This window comes from Pongo abelii, chromosome X (genome assembly GCF_028885655.2).
Source record: "Pongo abelii isolate AG06213 chromosome X, NHGRI_mPonAbe1-v2.0_pri, whole genome shotgun sequence".
Lineage (NCBI taxonomy): Eukaryota > Metazoa > Chordata > Mammalia > Primates > Hominidae > Pongo > Pongo abelii.
The window spans coordinates 47,591,851-47,606,699 of record NC_072008.2 but is presented as its reverse complement, the minus strand read 5'-3'; the positions used below and the strand labels follow the sequence as shown (position 1 = coordinate 47,606,699).

Genomic DNA, 14,849 nt, shown 5'->3' with positions numbered 1-14,849 from the left:
TAGTTAGGGTTGCCATTACTTGCAGTATTTGCCTGGCCCTGCTCACCCCACCTCTTCTGCTTAGAAAACAATCCTTGGCTTTGCCCAAGATGGTGGGACTGGGGCTGGAACTCACAGGACAAAGAAAATAAAAGTTTCAATTATCCTCATACCTGAGGGCAAACCCCAGGTTGTGTCATTGATCCCTGGCCTCTTGCAAACTCTCTCACCCATGCCCATGGTTTCTATTACTTCCTGGACACTAATAATTGAAATTTCCAGGTCCATCTATGGCCCCACTGCTTAATTTGTTCCATGTATTAAAGGATTTCTCTACCTACTCAGTGGTCCAAAATCTACCCTCTACCGTCCTGAACATTCCCTCCTCTTCATGGTTTCCTAGTCAGATGGCCATACTGGGCCTTTCCCTCATCTTCCCATCCATGGTTCTATTGGGCCGTCCAGTGTCTTTCAAACATCGTCTCTCCACTCCCCTGCCTCCACCCTCTTATCAGGCTTCCTCATATTCCTGGGCAAATCTAACTCCCCTTTCTGCTTCTCAACCCATCAACACCATTCAGCCTGCCCTACCTGCTTCAACTCCATGTTCTACTGTTACATGTGCAATACCTTAGATGCCTTTTTCATAGTCATGACGTGTCCCTGGCCCACTCCCAGTGTTTTCCTAGACAGTGGTGATGAGCTATGAGTTCTCCAAGGTCCCAATAATCACCCCAGCTCGGCCACCCTCCACCCCTACAGGGATTTGCAAGCAGGCTTTTCACTTTAGACTTTTTAATATTTCATACAGCGATTATGGTGCATTCAGGAACCCAACCCCCCAAACCCACTAGGAGGGCTCCCACCCCTGCCCTCCCACCCCATTTCAGGGCCCCAGGGCTTAGGGTGGAGGAAGGGGAGGTAACCACCCATCCAGGGACTGACCCTGGAGACTGTCCCTGCCCTGCCTCACCCTCCCCAGGAGATGGGGGCAACACCTGGGTACAACCCCTCACACCCCCCTCCCCCAACCCTGCTTGTGCACATACGCACATTATGGCTCCTCGCTGAGCTGGTCAGTTCCTGGCAGGGCCCCTACCCAACAGCACCGAGTGGGATGGGAGCAAGGGGGCTGGGCTGGGGAGACCCTGAGAAGGAAGGAGGCCCCAACTACAGGACTGCAGGAGAGAAAGAGTGGGGCCCCCCACCTTGTCCATTTCCCAGAGTCTCTGGTAGTCCCCAGATCCCCCTGCAGCTGGGGATGGCGGGCGGGGGTAGGAAGGCGAGTGGCTGTGGCATGCTTTCCCATAGCCAATCCCAGGGTCTGATGATCAGGGTTCCAAATAGGGGCTGTGTCCCTGTCTCTGAAAGGCTGGGAGCAGGGCTTCATTGCACAAAATACTGTGGGAGGGCCACACACAGGGGGTGGGGCCCAGCCAGTCTGTATACAGAGATATTGCATTAAAAAAAATGAAAATCTTATTTAAAATAATTAAAAAAAAAAAAAAAACAATGAATGAAACAAACAAAAAAAGGCCCACATAATATGAGGCAGGTGGGGCAGGCAGGAAAGCAGGCAGAGGATGCCTCAGACTCAAGGCATTGTCACCATCTTGTCTGAGTCGAGATCCCCAGCCTGGGCTAGCTCTGGACCCCTGGCTGGCCGTGGGGTAGTGGTCCTGGGGGCTGGTATGATGGGGGGTAGGCCTGGCCTCAGTGTGGGAGGCTGGCACGGCCATGCTGTCCACCGGCAACTACCAAGACAGAGACAGACAGACCAAATGAAGGAGTGATGAGAGCTTTGTTAGCACCCAGCAGACAGGCCAATGGGTGGGTTGACAGGCCAATGGTGGGGTGTTTGGGCAGGCAGCAGGGGACAAGTGGGCAGGTGAACATGGCTCAGGCAGGTAGGCAGAGAGTAAGCAGGGAAGATGTAGTTGGGGGCTGCCCTGTGAGGGGTGTGGCATCCCTCCAGCCGCTGCCTGCTGGGGCCTCGGTCTGTGGCTTAGAACTCGGTGTCCACCACGCGGAAAGCTGGCCTGCCTGTGGGGGAAAGCAGAGCAGATGGCTGTTGGTGGGTAAGCAGGTAGGTGGGTGGGGCAGGGAGGAAGACAAGGGGCTATACCTACCTGAGTCAGGCATCGATGAAGACCGAAGGCTGGCCTCCTTTTGTAGCTGAATCTCCTTTAGTGCAAATATGGAAGTAGCTGCAGATAGGGGAGACATAGAAGTGGGGGATGACCCATGAGGTCATCTAGGACCAGCCCCATATGACCCCATTGGAAGAATTAGAAAAAGCTGCCCCTTCTCTGAGAGGCTTGACCTTCATCTGTCAAACAATTCCATACACAAACCAGCTACAACCAGAGAAGATGAAATATGGACTATTACATGACACAATGAAATCATTATTAATTTTGTCAAGTGAATTATGGTATTGCAATTACCACCTGTTAAGTCTAGGGGATGGGTGGTGTTTGGGGTTTGCTTTATATATTAATCCAGTGGGGAGATAGGGAAAGTGAGCAAATGTTTTTTGTAGGTTTGATAATGTTGTTTTAAAAAAATCTTTTATAGGTATATGCTGAAATTATTTAAGGGTAAATGCTATGATGTCTGGGATTGGATGTGATTCAAAATAATCAGAATATAGATAAAACCAGATTGACCACGAATTGATGACTCACTGGAGTACTTAGGGACTCATCATATTATTTTGACTAATATATAAATACATATATTTGAAAATATCCATATTGAAAAGTTTTTAAAAGCCAGATATAAAAAAAGAGAACATCACATGTGATTCTATTTCTATAAAGTACAAGGACAGAAAAAACTTATCCTTGCTATTAGAGGTCAAAACAGTGGTCACCCTTTGGGAAGGAGCTGGGAATAACTGAAGGAGATGCAAGTGAGCTGGGGGTGGGGAGCTTTTAACATTCTGTTTCTTGACTTTTGTGCTAGTTACAAGGATGTGTTTCATTTATGAAAATTCATTGTATAGTATATGTATGATTTGTGCATTTTTTAGCGCATGTAAGGAAATGTCTACTTTAAAAAAAGTAAAGTGCTATTGCATATATTTTTATGTATGTTTTAAATTTTTCATGAAAGGTAAAAGGAACTGAAAACTAAAAAATGTTTTCATAACAAATACAACCCATCACACATGTGAACAAGATGTCCCCCCACATATAGCCAGAATCCTACACAACCCGCCAGCTGGCCCCAGCGGTCCTGTTTCCCAGTCCCCACACTGGCCGGTCCATTCCCCAGCTCCACTCACTGTCAGGAAGTTTGTGGATCCGCTCCCCCAGACTGAGGAAGAATGGATGTTTCATGGCATCCTCTGCGGAGATCCGATTTCGACCCTCAAACTGAGTGGGGGTGGGGGGAGGGGGATAGTATTGATATCTTCAACAAGTAGGTCTCTCTGCCCACCTCAGACCCTGCCCCTGGTTTGAGCAGGGGTCCCGGTTTCCCCACACCTGGAATCCCATACCCCCAAGGCTGACCCAAGGTGATCTCACCTGCAACAGCTTGGTGAGGAGGTCAGCCCCGTCGCTGTCAAGTCTGCCACAAGGACAAAAAGACCTGATTTAAAATGAGTTTGGACACTCTGGCCCCTAATGCCCACCCACCCACCAGCCTCACCGGGGTGCGTGGCTCAAAAGGGCCTCGGCTCGGTACTTGGGGTAGTTGTATGTCTTGAACTCCTCGTTGGACAGGATGCCTGGCCACGTCTCCTCAGTTGGGGTTCCTAGTAGGGAAGAGGAGTTACCCCACACATTTCACAGGTCCTCCCTGTGTGTCTCCACAGCGCCTAGGGCCCATGCCTTCTCACCTAAGATGCGGAAGATGAAGTGTAGCTGTTCCTCCACCGTGGAGCCCGGAAAGAGGGGACGGCCTGTGGCCATCTCATAGAAGATGCAGCCCACACCCCTGGGCAGGGAGGGCACAGTGAATAGAGAGGCAGCTGGCTGGGTGGCTGTTGTGACCAAGCCACCCCCTTTACCACGTGGCCCCTGCCACACTTCCACCTGTCCTTACCACATGTCAATCTGAGTGGAGTAGTCCGTGGACCCGAGCAGGATGTCAGGGGGCCGGTACCACAGTGTCACCACCTCATTGGAGTATGTCTTTGTTGGGATTGACTTGGCTCGGGCCAGGCCTGGAAATCAGAGAAAGGACAGCTAGAATGAAGGAGTCATGGGCAAAGTCTAGGGGAGAGTGCAGTTGAGACTGAGGGTGTCCTAGGCAAAATCTGGCAAGGCTGAAGGGAAGTGAGACTAAGTGGTCATGGGAAAGTAGGAGGCTGGGGAGCCAATAAGAAAGGGGAGGCCAGTGGTACCAAAGTCAGCCAGCTTGAGCTCTCCCCTCTCGTTGATGAGCAGGTTCTGGGGCTTGAGGTCTCGGTGTAGCACCTTCTGCCGGTGGCAGTAGGCCAGGCCACGGAGCAGCTGGAACAGGAACAGCTGGGGACCCAGGAATGGCAGGCAGAGGTCAAAGACTATCCACTAGCCCGACCCCCAGCAGGCACTGCTCCCCTCCCAAACACAGACACCAGGCCCAGAGCCTTGTCACACAAAAGAGGACAGGGTCCCAGTGCCCTCCAAGGGCTCCTAGCAAAAAAAGCCAAAGGGAAAAGTCCGTTTCTGGGAGATTTGTGGGTTGGAGTGGGTGAGTGGGGGCCCCCTTGTGCCCCTGCTTCCTGCCCCACACCCACTTTCACGTTGTGCATGTTGATGATGTTCCCACAGTCATCCAGGTACTGCTTCAGGTCCTTGTCCTGAGGAAAGAAGAGGTGGTACAGGAATGAGGGTTACTTCCTATGGCTCCTGGCCTTCTCCTCACCTCCCCCTGGGACCCACTGCCACTCAACCTTACCAGGTACTCAAAAACAAGGGTGAGGGACTTCTCCGTGTGGATAATGTCATGTAGCGTAACGATGTTGGCGTGTTTGAGGTCCTTGAGCAGGGACACTGCAGGAAGCATGGGAGTGGGACAGGGGAAGAGTCAGGGTCCTACCCTCAGGACAGAGGTGAGGACAAGGACCAGAAAGGGACAAGCCCAGGTTTTCTTTCTTTCTCCAGACAGTTCAGGGTAATGACTCGGAGCCACCAGCTCTAACCCACCTCATGCCAGAAGGAAGTTGTGTCTCCATGTAGCAGATGCGGAAAATAAGACTCAGAGGAGAGTATGGAGCAAGAACCTGGGATTGCAGCCCCAGGCTCATGTGACACTAGATTTTCACAACCTGTTTTTGGTTTCTGGGAGGGGGCCTGGCTCCAACCCTCAGTACATAGGCCTGCAGCATCGTGTGAAATCGAATTTGCACACTAAATTTCAGTGCAATTCAAATTCATTCCATGTGATATTCTGACTAGAAATTGTTACAGTAAATAAATTGGTGAGCACTTTCAGGGGTGTTCTCAGAATTCATCTACCTTTTATCCAAATGGGAACAGATTGCTGGTTACCCTGATTATTACCTGGATATGTGGGTGACAGGCATTCCCATGAAAGCCAGAGTGTTTTGGGGGGTCTTAGAACCAGTCTTTGTTCTCATTATGGAGTGTGTGCGCCAGGGGTGGGTTGGGGAAGCCTGGGGCAGATGGGATGGGGGTATGTACCTTCCCGGATGGCGGTGCAGGGTGCCCCCTCTTCATGTTCCAGTCTGATCTCCTTCAGTGCCACAAGGTTGTCTGTGAGCTTGCTTTTGCCTTTGTAGACGGTGGCATAGGTACCCTGGAATGTGAAGAAGTGTGACAGGAGAGGTGCTATGAGATTCCAGGAGTTCCCACTGACCTTCATCCCCACCATGGGCCTCCTAGCTGCCTCTCACCTCGCCCAGCTTGTCCAGCTTAATGTAGGTCTCCAGTTTCCCAAAGCCAATCTCGGACTGTGGGACAAATGAGGGCAGGTTGAAGCAGGCTCAGGAGAAGGGTCTGGGAGAGGAGAAAAAGGAGAGGACAGGAACAGAAGGTGCTTACTAGGCTGACACGACGCAGGCGGCGGCTGAGGGGTTTGTCAAAGATGGGGCTATTGAGGGTCAGCTTCTCCAGGTAGCCCTCAGGCAGCCGGATGTCAGCTGGTAGCGATAGGCGCTTGTTGATGTCCTAGCAGGTAAGGCGAGAGAAACAGGATCATGAGCTCCACCTCCCCAGGTCCAACCCCCTTTTCCAGCTCCTCCACCATCCAGACGGGGTCAAGCACCTCAGTGGAGATCTTGCGTGGGGGATGGTTGCGCATACGCACTCTCACTGGAGACTGCACCTCATCTGAGGACGTGGCTGAAGCCTGGTCACTCTCCCCATCAGACCCCATCTTCAAGTCCTCGTGCACAATCTCTGGTGGCAGGGAGAGGGGTAGGGCAGGCCAGGTGGGGTCAGGAACCACAGGATACCCCATCCCCCACGAAACATATTCCATCATCACACATGTGTGCACATGGCCCCCAGAGGAAACCTGGAGTCCCTCGGGGAGAGGGTGATGTACCTGAGCCCAGGGAAGCTCAGGTACATCTAGGACAGGTTGAACTGGGGGGTGGGGAGGCAAAAGTCACCTAGTGGAACCCTTCCTTCCAAGGGCAAGCTGAGCTCAGAGCCGGCAGCTAGGTGGTGGCAGGGGAAGCCAAGGGTCCTGGGAAGGCAGGCCCAGGGCAGGCAGGTACCAGAGGCCTGAGGAGGCCATCATAGAGGGCAGAAGGGCAGAGGGAGCCTTCGGGCAGCTGTGACAGGCAAGGCACCTTCTGTCCCCCACCACGGGGCCTGGGCAGAAAGGCAAGAAGAGGAGCGCAGATGGACAGATAGACAGACGGTGTTGAGAGAAGATGGGAGGGAAGGGGGAGAAGAGAGCACATGGGGGGCAGAAAAAGGGCAGAAAATTGAGAGAAAAATGAGGACTGTGACCAGGAGGCAACACCTGGGAAGCAGCCTGGGGTCATATGGGAGAGGGGGTAGCCAGTGGACCCACCTGGTGCAGAGCTGAGTGGGCCCCGTGCAGAACGAAGTTCCCCAGGAGCAGCACGTGTGGGGGCCTCTCCAGGGTCACTGCCGCCACCACCACCACTCTCATCCAGGCCTATCTGCTCAGGGGCACCATTGGTCTTGTCTATGCCTCGGCCACCTCGGAGTGTCATTGACAGCTGCCGTTTGATCTTCTTCATCCGATCCATGGCGATCTGAGCAAGGGACAAGGATGGAAATGGGTCTCTTATTAGCATTTGCTTGATCACCATGGGTTCCCTAAAGCCCACAGCCTAGCAGGGGGCACTGACGTGAACTTGTCAGTGTTCACTCAACCACTATGGACCCCAGAGCCACTCAGGAGTTCTGGAAACCCAGCATGGATGGGGATCTTTGTCAGTACCTGCCCACCCACACAGCCAGCCCCACTGGGACCCTGCTCTGCGTAGCCCACCTGAGTTCTCAGATTTAGGTGGCTGATTGAGGGCAAGGGCCCAAACGATGGATTGTTGGGATCTAGGGGAAAAGCCCCACTGCAGGAGCAGAAGGTTCCATAGCAGATCTTCTCAGGTACAGCTGCAGTGATGGGCCCAGCCATGGGTCGGCCAGGACGTGTGCCCAGAATTGAAGGATGGGTGACATGGCCTCGAGCACGCCCATAGAGTGGCATAGTTCCCCTAGCACCACCCTCAAAGGCCAAGGCAGACTATTCCCTGTGGCCACAGGGACCCTCTTCCTGACTTCTCTAGCACTCATCGTCATGACAACCACTGCATCATCCCATTCATCTACCTAGGTGGGGCGGGGGGGGGGGGGCAGTGTGTGTCAGGGTGCCTGCCCAGACCCAACCACTGGGTGGGATTGTGTGGAGGGGGGGTCTCAGTGTACACCAGCTCTTCTCAGGGCTGCCAGAAAGGTTTGATCAGGTTAGGACCCCTAGGGTCCAACCTAGACTTTTACAAGCCAAGTCACATTTCTCCTCTACTCAAGAATGTACTACATTTCTCATCACCCCAAATACACGCCCCAGTTCTCAATGTGGCTCACAGGTGTTTCTTTACCTCATTTGCCCCTGTTACCTCTCGCCCCCCAACCCCCCCCACTCCCCCCCCCGGCCATCATTCCTAGTTGCTGTTCTGCAACCACACCCAGTAGAGTCCCACCTCGGGGCCTTTACACTGGCTGTTCCTGGTACCTGGAACACCCTTCCCCCAAATTTCAAAATGGCTCACTCCCTCTCCCTTTGGGCCATTGCTCAAAGGTCACCTTTTTCATGAGGCCTCTGTGAATAACCCTATTTAAAATCTCAACCATCCCGAGCTCCCTCACCTTGCCAGTTATCCCCCCAGCACTCATTACCTCCTCAGAAATGACACCACCTACTTATTGGTTTCTTTAGTCTTTACTGTCTATCTCCTCACCGCCACAACTAGAAGATCAGCTCCGCCAGGGTAGATTTCTGTGTTTAGGTCACGGCTATATCCTGAGGACCTGGAATAGTGACTGACACAGAGTAGATGCTCAAAAAGTGCTTATGGCAGAAATAAGTGAATCAGGGGGCTGAGGGCCTAGGACCAACCTCTGCTGAGGTGATGAGTCCCTGCTATTCATTGAACAACCCTAAACAAGGTAGCCCAGGGATGCTGGCATCGACAGGAAGATGACCTAGATGGATTGCTGAAGGGAATGGGGCCACCAAAAGGCTTAGGCCAGCCGTCTTCTGCTTCCTCTTGGGCTCTGGGCCAGCAAGGAGGGGGAAAGACCTGACCCAGGAACCATCTGGACTCACAGCAGGGCCTAAGATGGCCCTGGGCCCAAGGGAAGTAGAGCTAGATAGGAGGTCGAGGATGAGACTGGGGCTGGATTTGAGGAGAGAAATGGGTCATCTGCTACCTTGAAATCAGGTGCTTCCCCCAGCAGTTCTCACCCCCACCTGGCTGAACTCACTATCCCCAGGAGGGGTAGGGGCCACCCTAGCAGAAAGACCTCAGATACAGGATGAGGTCCATCCATGGAGAACCCAGAATAATCACAAAACATCCTGACCTGGGAGGCTGAATACTGGGCCTAAGGCGAGGAAGGTAAAGCATGGCCAGCTCCCAAAGACAACCTTGTGTCCCCATATGGCACAGATACCCAGTTGCTTTGCATGTTGTGACAGGGAGTAGGGGAGGGGCTGGGGGAGACTGGAAGTAGGGCTGAATGGAGGATGGGGAGGAAGCCAGGAGGAGCCATGGGTCCACGACCTCTAACTGGAAACCCCAAGGGCTGGACATGCTCTGGAGTTCAGTTTTTTGGGATTTTAGGAAGATGGGGTGTAAAATCTGTATATCACATAACACTCCCAGAAAGGGGGATGGGGGGCTCAGACAAGCCCCTGTGAACAGAGATAATTGAACATTTATACGCAAGGAAACTTTTAAATATCATTTCAGTTGACTGAGCTTTTTAGATTTCAAAAAAGTGAAGGAGGGAGCAAGAAACTGGACATAAAACCTTACCCCAAAAAGGGCACATGTCCTGCCTGACCCTTCCTGATCCCCGAAGACATACACCCATCCTCAGACTACTCTCATACTCAAGGATACTCAACACACCTACCACTAAGGACTTGGTCATCACACCCTATGTCCTGATCCCCACTAATACACGCTAGACCCTCAAGGAGGCCTCACTACATCTTACCTGCTATTATCTTATATACCCATCAGCATTCAAAGCCCTAACACATAACATACCGCCCTGAACTCCGTCAGCACACACTCAGCCTCCTCTAAGTAACTCTTGCCACCACATTCTTGGGCCCCTCCCTGGCCTAGCTGCTTGTTACCTTCTCCATAGCACTGACTCCCCTCATTAACATATTGTTCCCCCTACATCATTCTGACCTCTATTAACATGCACTTGGGGTACTCTATAGCTGACCCACATTAGCACTCACTGGACCTTCTTCATGCTGCTCTGAATGCTATTAACATAAAGTGAACCTTACAGATAGATCTCTAACCAGTGCTACCCACACTCAGGCCCCTTCACGGCTACGACCATCCTTAACACACATTCCAGTCCTTCCACTGTCTTGTCCCCTCTGTCAACACAAACTGAGTCTTCACTCAGGCCTAATTTCTATTAGCACACGCTGGGCCTCACACAGTCCTGCCTCCCCATTAGTGCACCCTGAACCCTTACTCAGCCCTATTCCCCAGGGACACACAAACACACTGTTCTACCATGGCCTGACCCTCATTAGTGCACACAGGTCTCATTCAGCCCTGACTGCCATTAGCACACACTTCAGCCCTCCCTAGCTGTAATCCACTTTAGCACACCGAGATCATCACACATTCCTGTCCTCTATTGCTCTCTGCTCAGACCCCTCCACAGATATAATCCTTGTTGGTTCATACTTGGATCCCTTCATAAAAGCCCTGATCCCCCTTATTACACACTAGATCCCCTCTGTAGCCCTACCCCCGAGTAGCACCCCCTGGAACCTCAACATACTCCGGTCCTCCGCGGACACAAGGGCACAATCTTCGCAAGGTTCTGATGCTTATTAGCATATTCCAGACTTCACACAGCAGACTCTCGCAATGGCACACATTGAAGTGCCTCTATGTCTCTAAACCCACATTAGCAACCACCAGTACTTCTTATATTACCCTGCTCCTTCCTAGTGTGCCCTCGAGACTCACATTCCCTGTGTCCATGGACACACTCACACCTCACATCACCTTGACCCTTCCTCCACTAAGCCTCTGACAGTGCTAAGACACTTCCTTCCCCACCACCCCTTCCCCGGCCCAGGCAGACACACAATTCTCATCTCCCTTAGGCCAGGCTCAGGTCTTCCACAGTCCTTCCTCCATTAGATACCCTCAGGTCCTTCCTCCACTCTGCCCTCATTAGCATATACTGGCCCCAAACTACCTAGACCTTCGAGGCCACAGGCATACACCCTCTACAGCCATGTCCCCCCACTGGCGCACACGCCACACTCGAGTCCTTCGGCTATCTGCCATCCACAAGCACACACTGCATTCTCACACACTGCAGGCCCCACGGACAGACACGCAGTATTAACACCATCCCGGGCCTCATCGCCACGCGCCTTGCCTCAAGAGCCCTGACCCCATCAGCACACGTTCTGGTACCTGTGCCACCCTGTCCCCGATGAACACACACCGGGCCTCTCTGCGGACATAATCCCTATGAGCATGTCTTAGAACTTCCTCGACACCCTACTCCCCGTTATACACCCTCGGGTCCCTCACCCGCTCCGCACCTCGCCCTCCTTCCACAAGCACACACCGGGCCTTGAACCTTACACGACTTATTGGCGTGAGGCGTACTGCCACATGCTCCGACCCCCATTAGCAACCCTCCCAAGTCTTTCACCCCATTGTCACCCATTTCCACACCCTTTGGTCCTTTGATTCCCCCTGCTCCCCATTAGCACCCACAGCACTACCCAACCCCAGCTCCCAGGACGGGCCCAGGGCGGGGCCAAGGTCAGGGAGGCCCCAAATGACCCCCCGCCCCGGTGCATTCTGGGAAATTCGCCGGGGGTGGGGGCACCTGCCAGCCCCACGGCCCAGACCCCTGGGCACCGCCCGAGGTGGGTTCTGAAGGAGGAGGGGCAGCCTCCACGCCTCGGGGACGCGCTCACCGGCGGGGGCGCGCGAGCAACCTCAGAGCCGCGGGGCCGGCGCGGCGGCGCCTGGGGCGGCGGCCCGGGATGAGGCCGCGCGACCTCCTTCTCCTCCTGTTCGCCGCAGGCGCCCGTCCCAGTAGTCTTCAGCCATGGTTGCTGGGCCCGGGCCGCCGCCGGCTGAGGAGGAGGAGGCGGCGGCGGCGGCGGTGGCTGAGGCGGAGGCGGCGTCCCGCTCAGCCGGCCATGAGCTTGGCCGCTGCGGGCGATGCCCCCGGACTCGTTGGCGCCGGCTCGAATCCGAGTGCTCACGGCGGCTCGCGGCTCAGAGCCGGCTGATCGCGGAGTGGCGGCGGATCCCAGGGCCGAACAGCCAGCGGCCCAACCGCCGCGCGCGCCGCGCTCCGCGCATGCGCACGCAGACGCTCGGAAGGGTGAAGTGGGAAGGAGGTGACTCACCTCGGAGTGCATGAACCAAAGGACCCGTCCGCAGCGGGAGGGGACGCGGCCATCGCGAGCCCAGAGGAGGATGCGGGGCCAAGCCGGAGACGGCACCAGGGAGAACTGTGGAGGCTGTTTAGTACTCAGTTCCGATCTTGGCAGAAGTTTGCTAGCGCCTAGGTGAGCAGCGGCCAGTAATCTGGCGCGTCAATCACCACTCGCTCCCCCTACTCGGTCTCACTTGGTACATCCCCATGGTGGCAAACGGGACTTTTGCAAGGAAGAAAAAGACAAATGAAGCACTCAGTTCTAGTCCCTTGAGGTGCTTGGGGAGGAAGGCACTTTAAAGGTTCGCGAGAAGATGACTTTTCGAGGAGAGGCAGCCTGAAGAGTTATTGGCCTTTACCACCTTAGCTAGGTCAGCCTATCCCCGCCCAACTGCCCCCTCCATCGCTACCTCATTCCCGTAGTGAACGTGTGCAGCCCCGCCCTTTGAGGTTGTCGCCCAGCCAATCGCATTTGCTCTCTATGGCGAGGCCGAGCAAGAATAAAGGGCGTGGCTGACTGAACAGGCGTGATTTCGCTCTCTACCCGACTCCGCACGCCTCCGCCCGGGTTTCATAGGTTTTCACCGTCGGCGGGGGTGGGGTCTCCTTTTTGTTCTGCGCTCCTCCTTCGCTATAGGCCGAATATTCCGCAAGGTGATTGGTCATAATTGCGCTCAATCGGGTCTCGTCCCGCCTTTAGCCCGCCCTCCATCTCATACAGCGGGCCTCCCGGGGTGGAACCCAGGCTGAGAAAGGAGGAAAGAGGCGGATCCTTAGAGGCGCAGGAGCCGCTACTGCGCATGCTTGGAACTTCGAGCGGGGCGGAGCCTCTTTTTTGCCTCACACGAGTATTTGCATAGGCGCCGTGCGTTGGATTTTCGTGCCACCTCTCTTGCCCGGCACAGCCCCGCCCGTGCCTCCCCTCACTCTGCGGGTTTTTTTTGTTTTGATGTCAGTCAACACAAGTAGAACACTCCGCGGTTTTATTTCCATTTTATTTATTGGGCGCATGTTGTGTACCAAGCACTACCAGGCCGACCTAATCCCTCACTTCCTTCTGCCTGGAAAACCACACTATCCCCAAGTCCAGCTCAAAGGGCTGCAACCTCTAGCAGGCCTTCTGGCACATCCTTACACTACCCTATTCCAAGGTAGCCTCCCCGCCTCTTCCGGGCTTCCCTTTATGGCAGCCTTGATCACACGTTAGGATTTTCAGTAAGGTTTATATTAGTGAGATTTCCCGGGCCATGATGGGAGTGGAAATATTTGACAAAGACAAAAGTCCTCGCCTTGGCCTAGAACAGGTCCATCACTTCTCTGACCTCATCTCTTCCTCTTCCCCTGACTCACTGCCACCATACTAGCGCTCTTTCTAGCTGTTTCTGAGTGAAACGGGCACAATCCAGCCTCACGGGTTTTGCATTTGCTGTGGTTCCCTTTGCCTGGAATGCTCCTGGCCCACATCCACGTACCTCATTCTCTCACTTCTTCCAGGTGCTTGCTTCAAAGTCATCTCCATGAAGCCTTTCCTATTTACAAATTCCTACCTGCACTGCCATCATTCCAGATCCCCAGATCGGGCTCTATTCCTCGCCTTTTGAAGGGCACTGATCAACTTCTAAGGTACAATTTGCTTACTGTGTTTATAATCTATTCTAGGTCTCAACCTAGCAGAACATAAACCCCAAGAGGACAGGGATCTTTGTTTTATCCACTGCTGTCTCACGTGCCTAGAAAGTGACTGGCACACAGCACACAACAAATGTTTGTTTAATGCCTGCCAGAGCAGGCCAAGAAAATAAAATGATCAGAAGGAGGTGGGCAAATAGTTCCAGGCAATGACAAGAGAAACCTTTGTCCCACCCTATCCTTTGTGGCTGCTGGGTGCAGGGGGCTCGGTGCAATGACGCAACCCCCGCCTGCTAAGCCCTGATCTCCCATCTGGCTGGTGTTAACAATGGTAGACAAACCGCAGAAGTAAAATGGAATGAGGTGGCGGGGGAACAACTAAGATGCAACCAGGATTCATGCGTGACTCAAAAGCTTGTTTTGATGGAGAAGGGTGTCAGGTATGAATAAGGTGTCAAGGAGATCCAGGAGTTGTGGTGGGGAAGACATGGAGCCATAAAGGGGGAGGTGCAGTGAACAAGGTGTCTATAGAGTATTCGCAAAGGAGCTGGCATACTGGAGAAAGAAGACAACGGTTGTGTTCAAGCCTCAGCTGCTGTAGTGGTGTGGCCAGTGGACTGCGGTGTGGAGTGTCTAGGGTACTCTAGAGCAATAATGGGAAAGTTCCTGTGGTGGGAAAAACTTTCCACTTGACAGTATCACCACTAGATACCAAAGGGAAAATGCCTCTGTCCTCAACGTCCTAGTGGGGAAGAAGAAACTGTGGAAGGATAAGGTCACGCAAGCAGAGCAGGCCAAGAAAATAAAATGATCAGAAGGAGGTGGGCAAGGGCATATACTGTGCCCAGGACCAGGAACTACTGGCCCAGGAGGCAGGAGATGTGGGCACAGGCTGTGATGGGAATCAAGCCAGTTCAGAACAGGTTGAGCTATTCCTTACACTCAGGTTTGAGTAGAAGAGTGAGGGATCTTGTTTCTAAGTAAGGTAGATAAATTATTGTCTGGTTAGTTGAGGGACAGAAATATGAATGGACTCCTTAGGCACCAGGAGCCAGTACAACAGAAGAAGGCAAAGATGTAGCAGTGGCCAGACTGGTGCTTTCAATTGTCTGTAGCACTCAGCCAAGACCA

The 14,849-nt window shown here is 53.5% G+C and overlaps 1 protein-coding gene across 6 annotated transcripts; it reads right to left on the bottom strand.

Moving 5' to 3' along the window:
• Positions 1-757: 757 nt before the first annotated feature.
• Positions 758-12,682, bottom strand: CDK16 (cyclin dependent kinase 16). 6 transcript variants are annotated; one of them, XM_063721103.1, is made up of 17 exons: positions 12,061-12,682; positions 8,372-8,441; positions 6,958-7,165; positions 6,199-6,332; positions 5,976-6,101; positions 5,828-5,884; positions 5,616-5,730; positions 4,870-4,964; positions 4,709-4,771; positions 4,334-4,457; positions 4,033-4,153; positions 3,827-3,924; positions 3,637-3,742; positions 3,513-3,555; positions 3,269-3,359; positions 2,109-2,186; positions 758-2,022 (listed from the first exon to the last, which is right to left on the bottom strand). In XM_063721103.1, the coding sequence occupies exons 1-17, from the start codon at positions 12,111-12,113 to the stop codon at positions 1,985-1,987; spliced, it is 1,620 nt and encodes a 539-aa protein (XP_063577173.1). In that variant the 5' UTR covers positions 12,114-12,682; the 3' UTR covers positions 758-1,984. The 6 variants fall into 6 exon arrangements, with proteins under 6 accessions (XP_063577173.1, XP_009233058.1, XP_003779666.1 ...); XM_009234783.3 differs by having other exon boundaries at positions 8,372-8,453; positions 12,061-12,552; XM_003779618.4 differs by lacking the exon at positions 8,372-8,441.
• Positions 12,683-14,849: the final 2,167 nt, after the last annotated feature.

Bases quoted from the DNA above. Each gene is read 5' to 3' on its own strand.
- CDK16 (XM_002831569.5), bottom strand. From the start codon at position 12,072: ATGCACTCCGAGGTGAGTCACCTCCTTCCCACTTCACCCTTCCGAGCG. The intron at 6,333-6,957 runs GTGGGTCCACTG...CCCTGCCACCAG, and splicing joins CCCACTCAGCTCTGCACCAG to AGATTGTGCACGAGGACTTG. The intron at 5,885-5,975 runs GTAAGCACCTTC...TTTGTCCCACAG, and splicing joins GCCTGCGTCGTGTCAGCCTA to TCCGAGATTGGCTTTGGGAA.